This window comes from Salvia splendens, chromosome 6 (assembly GCF_004379255.2).
Source record: "Salvia splendens isolate huo1 chromosome 6, SspV2, whole genome shotgun sequence".
In the NCBI taxonomy this organism is placed as follows: domain Eukaryota; kingdom Viridiplantae; phylum Streptophyta; class Magnoliopsida; order Lamiales; family Lamiaceae; genus Salvia; species Salvia splendens.
In genome coordinates, this window is record NC_056037.1 from 32000622 (window position 1) to 32020982 (window position 20361).

Genomic DNA, 20361 nt, shown 5'->3' on the forward strand with positions numbered 1-20361 from the left:
CCCGACGATGATCATAGGGCTAACGACCCTCCGGAGGGTTATGCCACCGTTTACGAAGCCTGCTTAGAATGCGGGCTTCGTTTTCCTCTTCCCCCACCTTTTGTAGAGCTTCTTGATTTTTTTCAACTCCCTTTAGGTCAGGTGACTCCGAACTCTTGGAGGCACTTATCGGCTTTTGCTGCCGAACTGCGTAGGCTAGATAAGGATCTGTCTCTGAGGGCAATCCTTAATTTTTTCCAGTTTAAAAGGAAGGGATCTTGGTTTTACTTGATCCCCTTACAGCCTTTTAGGGCCTTCTGCAGAACCAAGTGGCCGAAATGGCAAAACCGTTTCTTTTTTTATAATAGGACTTCGGCTCCGGGCTTTCCTTGGAGAAGGCCGAAGTCCGTGATTCCCCATCCTCGGTTAGAACCGTTGGCCGAGCTCGAGGGCGAGCTCAATAAGATTCCTATGATTAGGAAACAGTATTCGGAAACTGAGCTCGTCAAGGGCGACCTCGTGTTCAATATCTCGTCTTCGGACGAAGAGGCCGAGGGTGAGGATTTCTCTTTATCTTTATGCTCTACTGCTTTAACGAAGAAAACTAACCTTGTTTTCTTGCTTTTTGGCAGTGTTCATGCTGAATAAGGCTATCCGAAAGTCCTCCGAGCTTGAGGAGCCGGAGAAAGAGAAGGCTACCAGCTCGGCGCCTGATGCCGAGAAGAATCCGAAGAGGCAAAAGACCTCTTCGGGTCCAAAGAAGCCGGAGTCGACTTCGGCAAGTAGGAAGGGGAGGACCCAGAAGCCCCCGAGAGCGCCAGAGAAAGACGTGGTCTTGGCGCCTCCTTCGGAGCATATCTGTGAGCCATTTTTATGGCCCACGGACTTCGCCGAGGTGAATTGTCTTCTTGATTCTTTGGCTTGGCTTCTGTCCTGTATTTTTGGTGCCCTCTGTTGACTTTTTTCCTTATCCATTTTCAGAGGAACGATATGCTCTCCAAGCTCGTCGCCGTCGAACTCTCCAAAGCGTCCAACGACTATGCTGAGATGCAGAGGAAATTGGCGGCTGCTTGTCACCGGGCCGAGCAGGCCGAGGCAAACTTTGAGAAAGCCAGAGCTGCTAGGATTTCGGCCCAGGATGAAGCTCAGTTTGCCAAAAACCAGCTCGTCATCCAGCGAGAGCAGACGAAACGGAGTGATGCTGCCGCCGTGGTTGCCCAGGGGGAGGCTCTCCGTGTTTACACGGAGAAACTCTTTTTGAGTAGCCAGTTCTCGGCTTTTGTCGGTAGTCTGGTAAGGCTAATTGCCGATAAGGGCGAGCAGGGGGCCGACGTCGTGCTGCCTCTGTACAGCCGAGAGATAGCAGCTCGGCTTCAGAATCTGCCGCTCCTTGAGGAGCTCGCTTCATCTTCGGTCCTGCTTTCTGCAGACCGAGTCCGGAGTTGTCGAGCTGATCGGGACGAGAACCTGGAGGCTATCTTTGCCTCCGTGGGACCCGTTTCACCCGCTTCGACTTACAACGGAGAGGGTGAGGCCGAGCCGCTGGAGCGGGAGGCCGAAGTCGAGCGAGCCGGGCATCCGGAGAAGGAAGCCGATCAGGAGACGCAGCAGATCGGCTACGGTGGCGCCGAGCAGGCTGGGGAGAGCAAGGAGGCAGAGGCTGAAGCTGAAGCAGATAAGGAGAAGGAAGCTGAACCTCACCGAGAAGGTGGAGACGAAGCTAGCGAAGTATGATTTCGTCTCCCTTCTCCTAGTTTAGTTTCTTCCTTTGTGTAAAATGGCCTTGAAGCCCTCCTTGTATAGAAAAATTTTTTTTCTTATGAATGAAAAAATTCTTCTTTCTGCTCTTGTGTCTTCGTATAGCCTTTCGTACTCTCTTACTCCTGCTGTGGTTTACTACCTGCTCGGTAAGCTGAGATGCCGAACTGACGTAGCTGCTTTGTATTCTTAACTCTCAAGGAGCTGGAGGTACTTCACTGGAAGCGGCTGTATTCTTCGGCTTTAGACGAAGCTGAGAAAAGAGCTATAGCCGATCAGACGAAGAATGACGAGCTTCTGGCTCGTTTAGTGAAGCTGGATGCCGATAATAAGGACTTAGAGTCCGATAAGAATGATCTGGAGGCCGAGCTGAATACGACCATTGCTGAGAGGACTGCGTACGAGGATTACATCCGTGTGCGCGGGGGAATGACCATATCAGATGTTCAGAGTCGAGTTGACGAACTGTGGGAGGAATATAATGTACTCCGGAGGAACAATGCGCTGGAGAGCTCGGCTTGCCAACAAGTCGTGACATCATTGCGGCGCTGGGCTTCTCGGTACAACATTGTTCTTTCTCGGCGCCCCTCCATAGAAAGATTCCTTCGGCATATCGTGCCAACAGATGCTCGCACTCCAGATCAAACCTTTGATTCACTTGCTCAAAACCGTACTCCAAGTCAGCAACGAACTCTGGAACAGCCGGAAACGTCAAGACGAGAACAGGCTGAAGTTCGTAGAGGAGCTGTGATTATGAGTGAGCAAGATCAACAAATGCTTCGTGAAGAGACTCTTCGCCGCCGAGGTGCTAGGGCTTCCCGGGCTCAGAGAAGAGGTGGCAGGTCGATTAGAGCATCTCGTCGACCTGCTTATTCTGCAGCTGCCTGGAACGCCCGAACTCAGCTTCACGAGGATTTTGTGAATAGATGGCTCAACTTTAGCAACCCTGGACAGTAGAATAGTCCTTTGTAATAGCGTAACGCCATCTTGTAGGGTAGCGGAGTTGTGTGCCGAACAAGATTTGAAAATGAAATTTTGTTTTTGTTTTCGCTTCTAACACTGTGTATTTACAGCTTAGCGAAAAAATTTCATCGTACTTGTCCTCGGTCTTATGAAGTAAACTTCTTTGACCGGACTTGGTCCTTGATCTTATGAAGTAAACTTCTTTGACCGGACTCGTCTTTGGTCTGATGAAATAAACATCTTTGACCGGACTCGTCTTTGGTCTGATGAAATAAACATCTTTGACCGGACTCGTCTTTGGTCTGATGAAATAAACATCTTTGACCGGACTCGTCTTTGGTCTGATGAAATAAACATCTTTGACCGGACTCGTCTTTGGTCTGATGAAATAAACATCTTTGACCGGACTCGTCTTTGGTCTGATGAAATAAACATCTTTGACCGGACTCGTCTTTGGTCTGATGAAATAAACATCTTTGACCGGAATCGTCTTTGGTCTGATGAAATAAACATCTTTTGACCGGACTCGTCTTTAGTCTGATGAAATAAACATCTTTGACCGGACTCGTCTTTAGTCTGATGAAATAAACATCTTTGACCGGACTCGTCTTTGGTCTGATGAAATAAACATCTTTGACCGGACTCGTCTTTGGTCTGATGAAATAAACATCTTTTGACCGGACTCGTCTTTAGTCTGTGTTCTAATTTGGCGATTTTTGTCGCCGGGATCGAACTTTCCCTTGTCCTAATTCGGCGAGTTTTATCGCGTGGATCGGACTTTCCCAGTTAACCGAAGTGGTCTTATGCAGTAAACCTCTTTGACTAGACATGGTCGTCCTCGGTCTTATGAGGTAAACTGTTTTGACCGAACTTGGTCGTCCTAATTCGGCGAGTTTTATCGCATGGATTGGACTTTCCCTTGTCCTAATTCAGGCAAGTTTTATCGCGAGAATCGGACTTTTGTTGCAGTTCGTTTCAGACGAAGTGCTTGATTCTTAAGCAAAATTGTGGTCTTGTATCCTCTTTAGAAGCTTTGACACACAATCTTTGGCTTGTTGCAGCTCGTTTCGGACGAACTGCTTGTTTAAGCTGAATTGTGGTCTTGTATCCTCTTTAGAAGCTTTGACGCACAATCGTTGGCTTGTTGCAGCTCGTTTCGGACGAACTGCTTGTTTAAGCTGAACTGTGGTCTTGTATCCTCTTTAGAAGCTTTGACGCACAATCGTTGGCTTGTTGCAGCTCGTTTCGGACGAACTGCTTGTTTAAGCTGACCTGTGGTCTTGTATCCTCTTTAGAAGCTTTGACTCACAATCGTTTAGCTTGTATATGTTCTAAGAAGGGGATCAGCCTTTGAAGAACGAGATACCTCAGTTATATTTGTAAGAGACGACACTCACATAGACAGACACAACGCACGTAGAGACAAGAACAAGTAAAAAACAAAGAAAACACATAAGACTGACTGACCGGACTGTCTCTTACAAATGGAACTTTTTGAGGTTGGAAACGTACCATGTTCGGGGTACTTGTGCTCCTGACGTGAGTCAATTTGCAAGACCCTTTGCCGAGGACTTCTGACACCCGATGTGGACCTTCCCATGTGGGTTCGAGTTCGCCCAGCTTTTCTGCTCGGCTTACTTCGTTGTTTCTCAAGATGAGATCTCCCACTTGAAATTGCAGCTTTTTCACCCTTTGGTTATAATACCGGGCTACTTGCTCCTTGTACTTGGCTGCTTTTAGGCAGGCCAATTCTCTTATTTCTTCGGCAAGATCTAGTTCGGCTCTCAGTCCGTCACCATTCATTTCTGAGGAGAAATTGAGTTCGGGGACTGGATATGCCGATCTCAACCGAATCACGGCTTCAGTGCCGTACACCATCGAGTTCGGCTCCGGTGTGACTTCGGTCATTTCGCCGGCCTCCGATTCCGGCTGCTGTGATTGCTATGCTTGATGGTGCCGAACTGATTGCTCGGCACTTTTAAGCGCAATCTGCGAAGACACTTGCTCTTTTTCGATCACCTCGGATGACCGCTATCTCTCCTTTAGTGGAGAAGGTGTTCGGCGAGGATGCCTCTGATCGCTATGACCGGGCTTCTTTTTGTCTTCTCTAGATGAGCTGTCTAAAGACCGTTTTCGACGGTCTGCCTCATCGGCACGAGAAAACTTGTCCGCAATGTCCCACATCTCTTGAGCTGTTTGCGGACCGCACTCCACGAGCTTTCTGTAGAGAGCTCCGGGCAGGATTCCATTTTGGAATGCCGAAATGACAAGTAGATCATTGAGATTATCTACTTGTAGGCATTCCTTGTGGGATCTCGTCATAAAATCGCTGATCTTTTCGTCGCGACCTTGACGTATAGAAAGCAGCTGAGCCGAAGTGATCCGGGCTTCCGCTTTCTGAAAGAACCTCCTGTGGAAAGCATCCATTAGATCTCGGTAGGATCTAATGCTGCCTTGGGGGAGGCTATCGAACCACCTTCTTGCGTTCCCGATAAGCAGCTCGGGAAACAGCTTGCACATGTGGACCTCGTTGAGACCCTGGTTCGCCATGTTATATTGATAGCGTCCCAAGAAATCATGAGGATCCACGAGTCCGTCATAGGTTATCGACGGAGTTCGGTAGTTCTGTGGTAGGGAAGTTCGGGTAATATCGTCCGAGAACGGAGTCCTCAATGCTCCGTACATGGCGAACCCGACATTTCTTCGGTATGGAGGAGATGGAGTTCTCCTGTGATTCCGGTACCGAGGATTCTTTCTTCTGGAAGACATGATACTACTGCGGTAGTGACTGTCTCGTATGGAGGGAGAGGGAGAATCCGCCGTTTTCGCCTCCGGCTGCTTTTGGCTTCTCTGCAGGAAGGTTAAGAATTCCTCCTGCTTTTCAGCCAAAAACAGCTTGACAGCCTCGTTCAAATCGGGCTGCTGGGAAGACTCGGTGTGACGGCTTTTGGAGCGGCTTGTTCCTCCGCCATGAGAACTGGTGGTGGATTTATCCCTAGGCTGTTTTCCAGACCTATGGGATGGATTGGCTTCCTCCTGGTTCTCACGGGCAGGAATACGGGTACTCTGCGATCTGGTATGCATTTTTTGGGTTGAAAAAATGGTCAAAAATTCGCTTTATCACAAATTTGGTTCTCTGTTTCCCACAGACGGCGCCAGTGATGATTCCGCGAATTTTCAATGATGATGAATGCTCGTAAAAATAAATTACGACACAGAGAATTTTACGTGGTTCGATTTACTGAGGTAAATCTACGTCCACGGGGAGAAACGGGGGCAGGTTTGTATTGCTTGATCTGCGAATTACAGCTTACAACACAGACTTGCTATATGATTATTTCTCTAGAGAGATTCTTACCCCTTTCTACCAGATCTAAGTTCTATTTATACATTGAACTAAGATCGTGGCTTACATCATCACTCTAGGTCGTGGAGGTCGTGTAGGTCATGGCCTAAGATCGTGGCCTGAGTTGACGCCACGTGGTAGTGGGTGTGTTGGAAGTTGTGGAAATCCTGCATGGGTCCACTAACTCCTTGTTCGGTCGAAAACTGAGACCGAACTGCTTTGGTTCCCGATCTGAGAGTAGAGCTTGATGCCGTCCTAAGAGCAGAGCTTGATTGGTTGGCTTTTGCCGAGCTGTAGGCTGAGGCCGAACTCTTACTGAGACCGAACTGCTTTGGTTGCCGATCTGAGAGTAGAGCTTGATGCCGACCTAAGAGCAGAGCTTGATTGGTTGGCTTTTACCGAGCTGTAGGCTGAGGCCGAACTCTTTGGTAATGCCGAACTCCTCCGAACTCTTTGGTAATGCCGAACTCATACTCTTCCTTGGGCTTTGGGCTGATGGGCCGTCACTGCTGTTGGACTTGTTTAGTTCGTACCCCATCAAAATGCAACAAACTTTGATTCACTCAAAAGAAGAAAGCTTTCGATAACGAAGAAAAGGTTGGAGCTCAGATGAGGGGCTGAGACTAACATGCGCCGACGGCGAAGTTTTCGCACCAGCTGGCGTAACGTATCGAAACTTTCAGGATCTGTCCAACCGCCAAACCGATATTCCCATCGCATGTTGGGCCGTGATCAAGTCCATCAACATCAAAATAAATTTTTAAATATATTTTCATACTCATGTTGTGTAGCCCAACATCAAAACTTTTATTTTTAATATGTTTTCATATCATGTTGAACGTCAGTGAAAATATTTGTGACCAATAAGTAGAAATGTCAATGCCTGAAATCTGTGAATTTACCTAATACCACTACAAATTTGTAGGGCAGTGCTATACATTTTTTTAACCCGATTAGCGTGTAGTAATTTGAGTTAGATTAATCAGGAACCGAATAGACTGTTCTCATGGGTTGGTTATATTTGCAATTATTGTTTATTCTTCTGGCTTATTCAACAACGATGCTTCAATAGTATTTTTGATTTAATAAATAACCACAAAAATAAAAATAAGATAAAATATACTCTCCAATTTATAATCTAGGAGTATATACGTATCATATGCATTCACTACTTTTTTATTACTAATAGTATAATGTAATAGTAATAAATAAAATTAATAAGAAATTTATGTTATGAATTCTAAATTATAAATTAATAAGAAATTTATGTTATGAATTCTAAATTATTCTTTATTCCGTCCCTTAAATTTTATCACATTTTAGCCGTTCCTTAATTTTATTTAATAAGTAATATCTATGTCTCTCGTTTTTATTTATCAATTTAATATTAAAATATGTATCCGAAACTATTGTTATTAAATGGAATGAGTATATAATAATACAAAAAGAATTGTTCGCAAGTCGCAAATACAGCTGTATCGTTTTTTTTTTCTTATTTTATGCACATAAATTTTTTCATATCAAATAAAAAACTCAATTTTCTAATTTCTTCACGTTGACCGCCGCCACTCTCGCTGGACCATTTGCTGAAAGTCGAACGCTCCATAACTACGGTTCTTCGTTTTTACCTACTGAAAAATGAGAGGAAGGAAGAAGATGTTGGGATTATACTTCAAACAAGAGATAAAGGTCGAGCGTAATACAACCCAAAGAAGGAATACAAAAGAACGAACTAAACCGAAATTACAATTGAAAAAACGAAACAATAAGACCGTAAAAGTGTTTAGCCGAGTCGAGGAGGCCTCTTTCCGCAAGACGAGATACGCCCCGGTAGTGCTCTCGGTTTGGCGTGTCGTCCCCAAAGATAAAACGGCTACGTCTCTGGTGAAGCAGCACCGCAATCAACAGAGCTTCGGCGAACTGGATGGATGAGAGGGCAGAGCTTTCGACAGAAAAAACAATGCAGGAGAGGGAGAGAGCTTATGATGCTATATGCTTTGTGAATGTTGTATTTTTTTTAGATGCATGGAATGACTAGCCTATTTATAGTCCTAGTCCACTGCAGGGGTCAACTCAGCCTTGATGGTTGTCATCATGGCTCATTATGGTGGGGCAGTAACCGCCGGCCGTTACGAATTTGAAAGCTGGAGTGGTCGACGTTGAATCTAGACGATGTACACGCCCTAGTTCAACCGTCACATGTGGACTTCGTGAAGCGACTTGATCAAGACACTGATCAAGCCATCGCTTAAGGCGCAGCAGGCCGAGTTGATCATGCTGCTGATCAAGGCGCAGCATGTCAAAAATAAAAGTGAATCTAACTTTTTTTTCAGGCTGAGTTGATCATGCTGCTGATCATGCACTTTATTACACTAGTTAATTACTCCATACAGTTTCAACTCACAGCTTTATCAAAAGCTACAATGTGACCAACTTTTATCCACTATTTCTCACTCACCGGGAATCGGATTTGAGAAAGTGAATATACTACGGTCATCTACGCATAACGTAGATCAACGCTATATCATTTAATTTTCAAAAATTAAATGTCTCGTCACATTTATTATTGGTTAAACTTCGTTGACCGGACATCTTAAATTCAAGATTCCAATAGAAGATGAAATAAAAGTGGGAAACGCGATGAGAGGAAGGAAGGAGATGAAATACACTCACTGGAAACGCGATTTGGCAGTGAACCATAATCTTAAATTCATTTCATATATTTAGAATAAATAATTTAGAATGTAAGATTTTAATTTTAAAATAATAAAAAATTATAATTAATAGCTTAATTTGGTCAAAATCGGGACTAAATCCATTGACCGTTAAAAACTAACGGAACAGTTAGTGTATGACTAATTGTGATCCGATTTAAAATGTTCAGGATGAAAAAACTAAAAGATAAATTCTATGAACAAAATAATAAAATAGACATATGTTCATGACCAATTTTGGCATTTTAGTGAAAAACAAATGAAGATCTCTCAATCGAGAGTGAATAGAAAGTCGTCAGTACTGATCGCTTGAACATTTTGTGTGCGCACTTTTATATAGTAGTAATTCAAATTATTTTGATATATATCTAGATCTAACTATATTTCATATCATTACCACATTTTCGTTCCACTTTAATGTATATCCAGATCTATTTGTGTTTCATATCATCACCATATTTTTGGTGTTAGAAATATTTCTTTTTTACATAAAAATTAAAAAATGAATGCTTTTAGATTAAGTAAAATAAGAAATAAAAATATATAAGTGAGAAAATAAAAAATACTTACTCCTTAGTTTTTGACAAATAGTACTAACATGAACAATTATCATTTACTATATTCTTAAATTTGACCAAATTTCGGTACAAATTTCCGTTTTTTACTATTTGTATTTTGATTTATGGGCAAATGGCAAAAAAAATATTCATATATAAAATGACGTGCATAAGATCACGCCCCTATATAAAGTTTGGTCAAATTATGATTTTTTTTCATAACTTTATAAAATGGTCAATTTTGATATGTTTTTTTACTTATGACCATAGTAAAAAATTCATGATATGGTTCTGAATTTTTTTTCGTAACTTTATAAATTGACTATGTATTAAATAATGTCGTTTCAATAACTAAATATTTCGTTTGCATGATAGTTTTGTTTGGCAAAAACATACCGTAACTAAGAAAAATGTCAAAAATTTTTTGACATAACTTCAGGTCCGGTATAAAGAAAGAGACGATTTGGGGATTAGCATGCACAACGTTAGATGGAAAAAACTGAAAGTGAAAGAGTGTAGTGCGCCTGTGTATGTGTGAGTCAGGAGAGAGAGAAACAGAGTGAGAGGGGAGAGAGAGCGTCCCTTTTCTGCAGCTTTAATAGCATGAATCCATTCATATTTCCTTGCTACACCAACTCTGTTCCAGAAATTAACCCCAAAACCAAAACGATCTCAAAGAAGAAATAAAGAAAAGTAGACAAGGAAAATCGCTTCTTTTTGGGTTCATTTTTTTTCGGTTTCTGAAACGGAAACAAAATGAAAGCCATTTGAAATCTCACATCTCACCACTGTCTCACTTTCTATAAATGTCACACTCGATGCTGAAAATCGCTAATCTCACGATTTTCCGTTTTGATGTTTGTATTCAGATCATTGTGCTTTTTTGATTTGTTGTGCAATCCACTGTTGTACTTTTTCTATAAAAAAAATTCGGATTTGTTTGTGTGTGTTTTAGTAGCGCTTGTTGTGTGTGTCTGTGTGTGTTGTTAATTGATGTTTGAGCGAGTGAAGATTCATCAGAAGGGTGCAGAAAATATGAAGGAAGACGATGATAATGAGCTGGAAATGTTACTGGGTAAGATCTCTCATGCAGCATCATCATTTAATCTTCAATCCGCACACATCGATGCACATGGTCATCAGCATAACAATAGTAATCATGTCGATCATGGCCGTGGTTATGGTTTTCCTTATGGCCATGGTCATGGTCATGCATCATGTGTGGTTCAGCAGAAAATGAATGGCCATGACTATTGCGAGAGTCATGTTCATGGTATGTATGGTGATGGTGATGAGCTCTTTGGGCGCAACTATGCGCGTGAGTCTTCCCCTGTTAGTGGATTTTCTGTGAAACCTACCGATGGTTCTTCTTCGAGCCTGTTCCATGGTGGCGTGCCCTCCTTGTATGAGATTGGATCGCATTTCGAGGATCTGAGACCCCAGTCGGTCTCCGGGGATGGATTCTGGCCGGATTTCAGGATGGTCGATGAGAACAAACTGTTTGGTGATTTCAATTTGTCGGAAAATTTCAGTAAAATGTATGTTAACGAAGAGGAGTTCCCTAATGGCATCGAATCCTGCGAGGGGATAAATTTCAAGAGATATGAAGTGTATGAGGATCTTAGAAAGGGGTTTTGGGGGCATGGGGGATTTAGCCTCTCCAGTGCTGAAGGGCATTATAGGATTCAGGGTGAGAATGGTTCTGCATTTCTGGAAATGCAGCATGATCAGAGTGGTAATCTGCATTATTCACCTGGTCTGTTTGATGGGATGTTTTCCCCGCCGGATTTTGGAGGTAATGTATTTGGAGATGGAAGTTACCCTCTGGGGTTCGTGGTACCGGGTGTGTCCTCGGGTTTAAAAAGGACTCCAGTTGGTGATGCTTTTCGCTGTGCTTCACGGAATGGAGTAAATCTGGTTGAAGGAAGGGATACTTTATACTCACCTAATGTGGTTCAGTTGACACGCATTCTTCCTTGTTATGGTGAAGAAAATGTTCTTCAGTACCAACCATCAGTACCTAATGGACGAAACAAGGTGCCTCTCCATGTTAGAGTGCCTCAAGGGGGTATCGATGCCTTTACCAGCGAGGATAGTTTGATCATTCAGGGCGAGGGTGTTACTAATGGAATGGATAGAGGGCACACACATTTGAGGGGTCTTCACCATCATAAGAATGCTGCTGAGAAGCCTCGAGAGAGGTTGCAGCTAAATGGCGGTCACCATGCTGCTGCAGTCCGCGATGTTTGCTACGGTCCAGGGATGGTCTGTCCTTTCTCCTTGCCTTTAAAGGGTATTTCCATCACAGACGCTCAGGGATACATATACGACATTGCAAAGGATCAGCATGGTTGTCGATTTTTGCAAAAGATATTTGAAGAAGGAACTTCTCAAGATGTGCAGATAATATTCAATGAGATAATTGACCATGTTCTTGAGCTCATGGTTAATCCATTTGGAAATTATCTCATGCAAAAATTGTTGGAAGTGTGCAATGAAGAGCAGAAAACACACATATTGTTGCGGGTGACTGAGGAGCCAGGGGAGCTTGTTAGGATCTCTCTGAATACACATGGGTGCGTTTTCATCATGTCTTGCTTTTTTGCCTGATTGTAGACATCTAAAGAAGATGCCATATATAACTTGTTATTTCAAGCTCTTTATTGTTTTTTTTATCAGCACTCGGGTGGTCCAGAAATTAATCGAGACACTTAAAACAAGACAGCAAATATCACTTATTAGTTCAGCTCTTGAACCTGGTTTCCTTGTACTTATCAAGGACTTAAATGGTAATCATGTTGTTCAGCGGTGCTTGCAATGCTTTACTGCAGAAGATAGTAAGGTAACTACTCTTCTAAATATTTCCTAACAAAGTTTTTGCATGATGTAATGGGTTCATTTTATTTTGCTTTCTTTTATGTCTTATCAGGTCACCATTATAAGTTAAGTGTCAGCTGAGTGTTTGCTGTATGCTGTATGTAGCTTGTTTTTCTACACCACTTTGTGATAAATTCTTCTTATGTAGGAGTATATGTAGGAGTATGTCTTAACCGTCAGTCATATTAGTACTAGGAACAAGACAACTGCAATTAAGCTAGATGATTAACATCCATTTTTAATTTGATCGTCATTTCCAGTCAATAAATTCCTTAGAGAACTTCAAATACCACTATTCCACTAATACAAGCCTGATTAACATCTGTTGTTACACTAACATTTTCTGATCAATTTACTCTATGCCATCTTTTCAAAACATTAATCCACAGAATTTTTACTCTCAATATCCATTTGAGATGTACTCCCTCCAGTCCCCAAAGAATATGCACTTTAGGTTCGACACGGGTTTTAATGCAAAATTGGTGAAGTAAGAGAGAGGTAGAGAGAAGAAGTAATTAAAATATTGTTAGTGGAGAATGGTTCCATCTCAATAGAGAGAAAAGAGTTTCCAAAATTAGAAAGTGCATATTCTTGTGGGACGGATTAAAAAGGAAAGAGTGCATATTCTTGTGGGACGGAGGCAGTATATGCTTATTATGATGCTGTCTGGATATCACTAATTCAGATGTGGAAATGAGATGTAGTTTCATCCTCTTTTCAATATGATTCACTGGCCTAGTAGAAGATTTTGTAGTAATATTTAGAAGTTTCTGAATTTTAATATGAATAAATGGTCTGTTGGCTACTTACACCTTATGTAAAGCATTGAAACTAATAACCATCTACTCCTGAAGCATGCATCTAGTTTCTTTTATGCTAAACTGCTACAAGTTAACAATGCTTTGAACTTTGCTCAGTTACTTTCAAGTTTCATACACTTTCCTTGTTAGGAATTCTTTTTTAAAACCAGAAATTAATTTAATGTTATTTCTTTTTCTTGAATTTTCTTGTCCTCTTCAACTTGAGAATTTTTTTATGTTTCTCTGACACAAATGTCCTTTTAGCGACGTGATTTGATCTTTCTATCCAGGACTTTCCGTCATAGGATTTCTTCTTCATTACCTGGGTCCTGGAATTACCTTCTCTTAAGCATTGTGTCCTTCCCTTAAAGAAGACCGCTGTCGTGTGTTATGCTTCTAATTAACTGCTAAAACTGTTCAGATTATGGTGCCAAAATTAAACTTACTAATCATCGTGAGCTAGCATCTGCTTCAAGTGCCACAAAATAACAGGAGGGCTTAAATGTTCACTGTGCTATTAGGTAGAAGCTAATTTTGGCTCTTTGCACATCACATGTTTCCAGAAGATGTGGAGGAATATTAAAACTTGTATGGTTTTAAATGTGTAGGAAGGTTTCTCTCATATTGGTATCAACTAAGGTAAGCATGGTTATCTAGTAGAAAGACTTAAGTTTATAAATAGAAATCTCTCCAACAATGAGTCATGGTTTAATGGAATGGTAAATTGATACTGGAAGTCATTTGAGATGTGTCATGTTCTTCTGCTCATTATGCTTAAGGACTGGTTGCTCTACGTAGAAAACTCTGAGCTCATTTATGCGTTTAGAGTGGTAATCTACTGTCTCTCATCTGCATTCCACTCCGAGAGGACTTCAACATCAGTCATATTAGTTACTTGTTAGAAAGGGATCAAAGTGCAAGGTTTTTTTTTACATCTGCTCTAGTTGTTATGCATTTGATTTATTCCCATCAGTGGCTTGTAGTTGTAAAATAGTATTACTAGATTGTGGCTGTATTTCAAATTTCTTATGAAAATTATGTGTTAATGGAATAAAGATTTCCCCACATGTTCCAGCATTAATCTTCCTGAACCTTTTAATGTTGTAAAAGGTTACTACCAATAGGAAATATTAAACTTGCATTCTTCAATGTTTTTTGGCTTACTCATAAAAAACTTATTTTGACAATATGAATCACATTTGCAGTTCATTTTTGTTGCTGCTGCAAAGTACTGTGTGGATATTGCGATGCATCAGCATGGGTGTTGTGTTCTGCAGCGTTGCATCAGTTCTTCCACAGGAGAATTTTGAGAAAATTTGGTTGCTGAGATTTCAGCAAATGGGCTCCTACTTGCTCAAGATGCATTCGGGTAATCAAGTCCTTGGATTTTGGATTTTAATTTCTAGTTTCATAAGTAGTGTTTGCTGGAACACTATGACATTATGTACTAGAGCAAAACATTACCAAGAAGGCAAGAAATTTTGTTATCATATTTAGCTTCCTGATTGAACTATGTGCTTCATTCACAAGCTTAGGAATCTTGTTGGAGTAAAATGCTGAAGTGATTTTTAAGTTGAGTTAATAACTGAAACTACTTTTCCAGGCCAAATCAGAGAGCAGGGGTCTCTCATATTTCTGTATTATCTGTAGGTGATTGATGATACTTCCTTTTTCTTGATATTGATTATTGTATGGTATTGATAATTGTTGATCTCTCTCTCTCTGTGTCTCTCTCATCCACCTTTTTAAGTTTAATTCTAGTTGATTGAACAGCACTATTAAAAACATTTACTACTATAGCCATAGTTGATTGGCGTTGTTTTCAGTACTTGTAATCTTTACACACAAACCATATTTCCTAAGTCCTTTATCTTGTTATGTGCAGAAATTATGTGGTTCAGTTCATTTTGGAACTTAAGATCCCATCTGCAACATCCAAGTTGACATGTCAGTTTGAGGGTAACTATGTGAATCTATCCAGACAAAAGTTTAGTAGCCATGTGATTGAAAAGTGTCTAGTGGTATGTAACAATGAAACACGATCAAAGATCATCCATGAGTTGCTCTCTGCCACTTACTTTGAGCAGTTGCTTCAGGATCCTCATGCAAATTATGTTGTGCAAACAGCTCTTCGTGTTACTGAGGTATGCTTTTCACTGACATCTCTTGCTGGTAATAATTTGCTAATTGATTCTCCATCAGACTGCAAGTTTTTTGTTGGAATCAAATTGATACATCACGTGTAACTTGCACTTATCGTAGAAAGTAACATTATATTGGTTAAATAATATGATGGTCTTAACTTATGTGATATATTTATATGTTGAGTATTACCATGTCTTCTTATCCAACACCTCAATTGATAACAACCCCTGGAAAAGGGATGGTCCTCTACACTAAGAAATTGCTGCAAATTTCTTCTTCGAAACTGTTTTGTTCTTTATCTCTCTAAATCATATTTTTACCTCATTGGTTTTATTTGTCGTCAGTTTATAAGTGAACCATATCTAAAAATGTTCAACTAGAATCCTCTCTATTTTTCTCTACTAGAAGTATTCTAGTTATTGATTTAAACATTTAGCACATGTTTCCATATAAGTGGTTCCACTATGGTGCTCCTAATGAGTTAAAGAAGTGGAAGATGAGAGGTCTTCTTGGCACTGCAACCAAATTTTCACTCTATTTCATGCACTAGAGCTAAACTAGCTACTTCAGTTGCTATATGTAGCAAAAATGAGGATTAGTTTTACATATCTTTGATGAATATATTTGATTACTTTAGGCCTGTTTTTTTATGCATCTGATTTCACGTTCACTTGGGCATTATTTTTGCTTAATGAAAGTACTCATATATCGGATATTCTTGACAAAGCCACTTATTTTTCTGTTGCAAGCAGGGGTCTCTACATAGTTCTCTAGTTAATGCAATTGAATCCTACAAGATGATCTCAAGGAATACCCCTTATTCCAAGAGGATTTTCTCTCATAAGGTTTTGAAGAAGTGAACTACAGTCTCCTTCAACTGTTGTTTGGATCTGACTCCATTTCTTAAAGGGCTCCATGTGTGAAAACTTAGCTGTCACTCATGCTCAGTAAGGACCAGATATTTTGTCAATTTTGCTCGTAACTGTTTTTGTTCCACGAGCTTTTACTTACAGGAAGAGTGTAAAGAAAGGCAACCATGCCTTGAAACACTTTAACAATTGTGTTTTTGTTGTCAAGTGTACGTTCAGGCTAACTTTTATCCACATGCTCGTTGGATCCTCTCTATTTGACAACCTTACGATGTATATATAACAAAGTTATGCAACAGATTCAGCTATGCGATTCACGAGCTTTTTGATTGCTGCATCCTGCGTGCTAAGCATTGGCAAATAATGCATACTCCTGCTTTGCAGCGTCTGTATATAGACAGTTTTCTGTTGTCTAAGCTGTGCATTTAGGTTATCTTTGATGAATTCGTTGTTGTTTTGATCAATAATTTACATAATATGGATCAATCTATTGTTTAGAGTGCAAAATTTAACAGTAAAAAACTTTTCTCTGTATGTTTACTTCTGCAGGTATATTCATGTTCATTTGATAATGGTGTTATCTATATTTATACTCAACTGCATACATCTCTATTTATTTTGATATGATGGATATATTTTAAATTACAATTGAACTACTATAATGTATTTTGTGATGGAGATATTTCGAGTATCTCATAAGATAATTTTTGAAAATGCAAACGATAATTCACAAAATTAAAATCTAATATTGAATGCAATTTGACATGCAGTGTCAGATAAAAATGATCCTATGCATACTAATTTAATGCTATATAGATCTTTTGTACCGATCTTTTTTAGAGCATCTCCAATGGAGGCTAGCGGACTGGCTAGTCGATTCCCGGTGCTGGCCGGTCTGCTAGCCGAACCATTGTAGGCGGCGAGCGGAAAAACGGTGAGAATTTCGGTGAGCGCTGGCCGATGCGCTCGCCGATCGGCTGGCAGCCATTGTAGGCGGGCGATCGGTGAGCGATCGCCCAACACTTTTTTTTTAATTTTCGAAACACTATATATACGCGATTTGCACGTCATTTTCATTCGCACCGCTTGTTTTAACGAGTTTTCTCTCTCACTTAATTTCTGTACAAGAGCAATAAAGCAAAATATAAAGCAACAACGAGTCTACTCCAGTGACGAGCGGGTCTCAAACTCCCACGGTACCCGTGGGAGGTGGATGGGGTCCGATGGCCGGGTACTACAACATGTACCCTTGGCAGCAGATGATGCCCGGGATGGCAGCCAGGGGTAGTATGCCGGGATGGCAGGGGATGCAGGGCGGGCTTGGGGTACCGGGGATGCAACCTGGGATGCAGATGATGCCGGGGTGGGAGATGATGCAACCCAGTCTTGATTTTTTTACTGCTTCTTCGCACACATCGACCCCATCGGAGACGCAGTTCACTGGGTGTGAGACTTTCTCCTTAGAGGAGTTGGGGATAGATCTCTAGGATGCGGACACTCTCGTTCAAACGGGGGGAGTAGGGCGGGGTCGGGGCGCACCAAAGAAGAAGAAGGGCAAGGGGAAGGGCAAAAGGGTGGTCGGCGAGTCGTCGCAGCCGGCTGATGACGACAGCCCTGCACGGAGGAAGTGGACGGATGCAGAGAACGTCGCTCTGTCCAAGGCTTGGGTTAGTGTTTGCGATGATCCCCTCCATTCGAACAATCAGAGGATCATCAACTTGTGGGCTAAATATCAGCAGCCTACAAGGCATTTTGCCCGGAGAGGAGGCCACACAGAGGGGAGGAGTGCCGGAAGGGGTGGGACCGAATCAGGGCTGCGGTCTCCCGATTTTCGGGCTTGTACACCAACGCCCTCCACATGCAGACCAGTGGCCAAACTGACGAGGACTGCAGAAGGATAGCGAAGAAAGCCTTCCCCGTGCCCGGGCTTTATAAGAAGTTCACCTATTGGAACTGCTATGAGGTACTGATGGACTCCGAGAAGTTTCGGGCAGGTGTCGATGATGGCTGGCCAAAGAAGCAGCGACTGAACTATGCCGGTGATTACAGCAACAGCAGCGGCGGCGGTTACCACGACCTCCCCGAGGATGTTTAGGAGTTTCCGTCCCTTCCATCGTTTACTCGCTGCACTCGCCCGGTTGGTCAAAGGCGGGCACAACAGGTAGCGAGGGGGGTCGCCCAGGAGGTCCAGTCGGCATCCCCCCCTATTGGCAAGTCGCCAACCGGGCTCGCCTTCTTCGCGCGTCAACAAACTTAGGCTCAGATGCACAAAATCTTAGCTAAATGGAGGGCGGCAACTGACCTCGTGGAGAAGAGGTTTCCCAGTCAGCATCCCCCTGTTGGCAAGTTGCTTAATGAATGCTCGCAACTTCCCAACAAAACCATATGCAATTTCCATTTTTGTTTACCTTTTCTTTGATTTTCCTTTCACTTTTCTCCTTTTTTTTCCTTTCTGTTTCCTTTCCCCCTTTTTCTTTTTAGATGTACAATCTTCTTCCCAATTAAGTTGAGTCGTATTTCATTTTGGAATGTTCCAACTAAATTGAGTCATTTTTTATAAGGGCATCCACTACAGGGGGCGGCGCGCCGGCTACCCCCATGCCGCCGTCGCCCCGCCTAACTATAGTGCGGGTAGCGTCCGCCCCGAGGCGGACGCAATTTTTGGGGCCTTCCGGCGAGAAGAGTGCGAGGACGCGCCAGACGAAAAAAAATTTCTTTCATTTTTTGTATAAATTCAATTTAATTTACCTATAAATACACCTCGTTCCCTTCATTATTTTCACACCATTCCAACTCTTCACTCATACTTTCTCTCACTAAAATTTGTGGATTCAATTGGTATTAAAAATGGACTTTCTGTGGAATGACGGGTGGAATTCTCTGATTCAAGAGGTGCAGAACCAAGCCGACGAGGAGGATGCGGTGCGCGCGGCGGAATTGGCGGAGGCCGCGATCTCTCGTGCGATTACTCGTCGTCGGACCATCCAACGAGACCATAACGGAGCGCACCAGCGTATAATGGCGGACTACTTTGTGGATAACCCCCGTTATCCACCCGAGATTTTCCGTCGGCGATTCAGAATGTCGCAACGGTTCTTCAACCATATTATATATAGCGACGAATTTGGCGGAGCGGTACCGGTGCTTCACCCTCCGGAGTGATTTCACTGGCCGAATCGGGCTGTCTACTTTTCAGAAATGCACCGCTGCAATTAGGCAGCTTGCCTATGCCGGACTGGTTGATATGTTCGACGAATACCTACAGATGGGTGAGACAACTAGCCTAACGGTGCTCAGGCAGTTTTGTAAGGGGATCCGGGAAATATTTGGTCCGAAGTTCCTACAAAAGCCCACCTCTGATGAGTGCCAGAGACTACTAGATATGCACGGTTCGGTTCACGGTTTCCCAGGGATGCCTAAGCATCGATTGCATGCATTGGGAGTGGGAAAACTGTCCGGTGGCGTGGAAAGGCCAGTTCACTACTGGTTTCAAAAGCAAAGGTCCATCGATAATTCTGGAAGCTGTTGCTGACTACCGTTTGCGGATCTGGCATGCGTATTTCGGTGTTGCAGGTTCGAACAACGACATCAATGTTCTTCAGTCATCGCCTCTCTTCAATGATGAGTGCCGGGGGGGAGGGTCCAGAAATCAGCTTCGTAGCCAACAGAACGCAGTACCGTAGGGGATACTATTTAGCAGATGGGATATATCCTCGGTGGCCCGTATTCGTCAAGACAATTCGCCAACCGGTTGGACAGCAGAAACATTATTTTGCGCGAAAACAAGAGGCTGTTAGGAAGGATGTTGAGCGAGCTTTTGGTGTGCTCCAAGCGCGATGGGCCATTATACGGTGCCCGCCACGAGTTTGGTATGAAGATGATGTCGCAAATATTATGTTAACATGTATCATATTGCACAATATGATAATAGAAGATGAAGGATTTGCTGCAGAGCACTGGGCACCGGAAGATGGCGCAAGTACAAGTCACGATGTTGCCTCCGTGCCGATACAGATGGGTGTACCACGTAGTAATGAATATTTGCTCCAACGTTTCACTGATATGCGCAGGAGCACAACACATACCACACTCTAGGCTGATTTGATTGAAGAAGTTTGGTCACGTAGGGGAGGTGGCGCACCTTGAAGAACATTGTGATTTTCTATTTATTAAATTTTCGTTGTATAATTTTTCCATTACTTTAATACGATGAAAATTTAGTGTTTAATTTTAATTTATTTAACTATAGCCGTTTTTTTTCTAATTAAGTATAGTCCGATAATTTTAATTATAATATAATTAAAATAAATAAAAAATGAAATAAAATGAAAAGTGGCTAAAAAAAGTGTCCAC

The 20361-nt window shown here is 42.2% G+C and overlaps 1 protein-coding gene across 2 annotated transcripts; it reads left to right on the plus strand.

Annotated features, from left to right (window-relative positions):
* The first annotated feature begins 9831 nt into the window (after positions 1–9831).
* LOC121807017 lies at positions 9832–16499 on the plus strand. Of its 2 annotated transcripts, XM_042207201.1 has the most exons (5): positions 9832–11893; positions 11997–12159; positions 14200–14363; positions 14880–15138; positions 15892–16499. In XM_042207201.1, the coding sequence occupies exons 1-3, from the start codon at positions 10311–10313 to the stop codon at positions 14302–14304; spliced, it is 1851 nt and encodes a 616-aa protein (XP_042063135.1). In that variant the 5' UTR covers positions 9832–10310; the 3' UTR covers positions 14305–14363; positions 14880–15138; positions 15892–16499. The 2 variants fall into 2 exon arrangements, with proteins under 2 accessions (XP_042063135.1, XP_042063136.1); XM_042207202.1 differs by lacking the exons at positions 14880–15138; positions 15892–16499 and adding an exon at positions 14598–14615.
* Positions 16500–20361: the final 3862 nt, after the last annotated feature.

Bases quoted from the DNA above. Each gene is read 5' to 3' on its own strand.
- LOC121807017 (XM_042207201.1), top strand. From the start codon at position 10,311: ATGTTTGAGCGAGTGAAGATTCATCAGAAGGGTGCAGAAAATATGAAG. The intron at 11,894-11,996 runs GTGCGTTTTCAT...TTTTTTTATCAG, and splicing joins ATCTCTCTGAATACACATGG to CACTCGGGTGGTCCAGAAAT. The intron at 12,160-14,199 runs GTAACTACTCTT...TCACATTTGCAG, and splicing joins TTACTGCAGAAGATAGTAAG to TTCATTTTTGTTGCTGCTGC.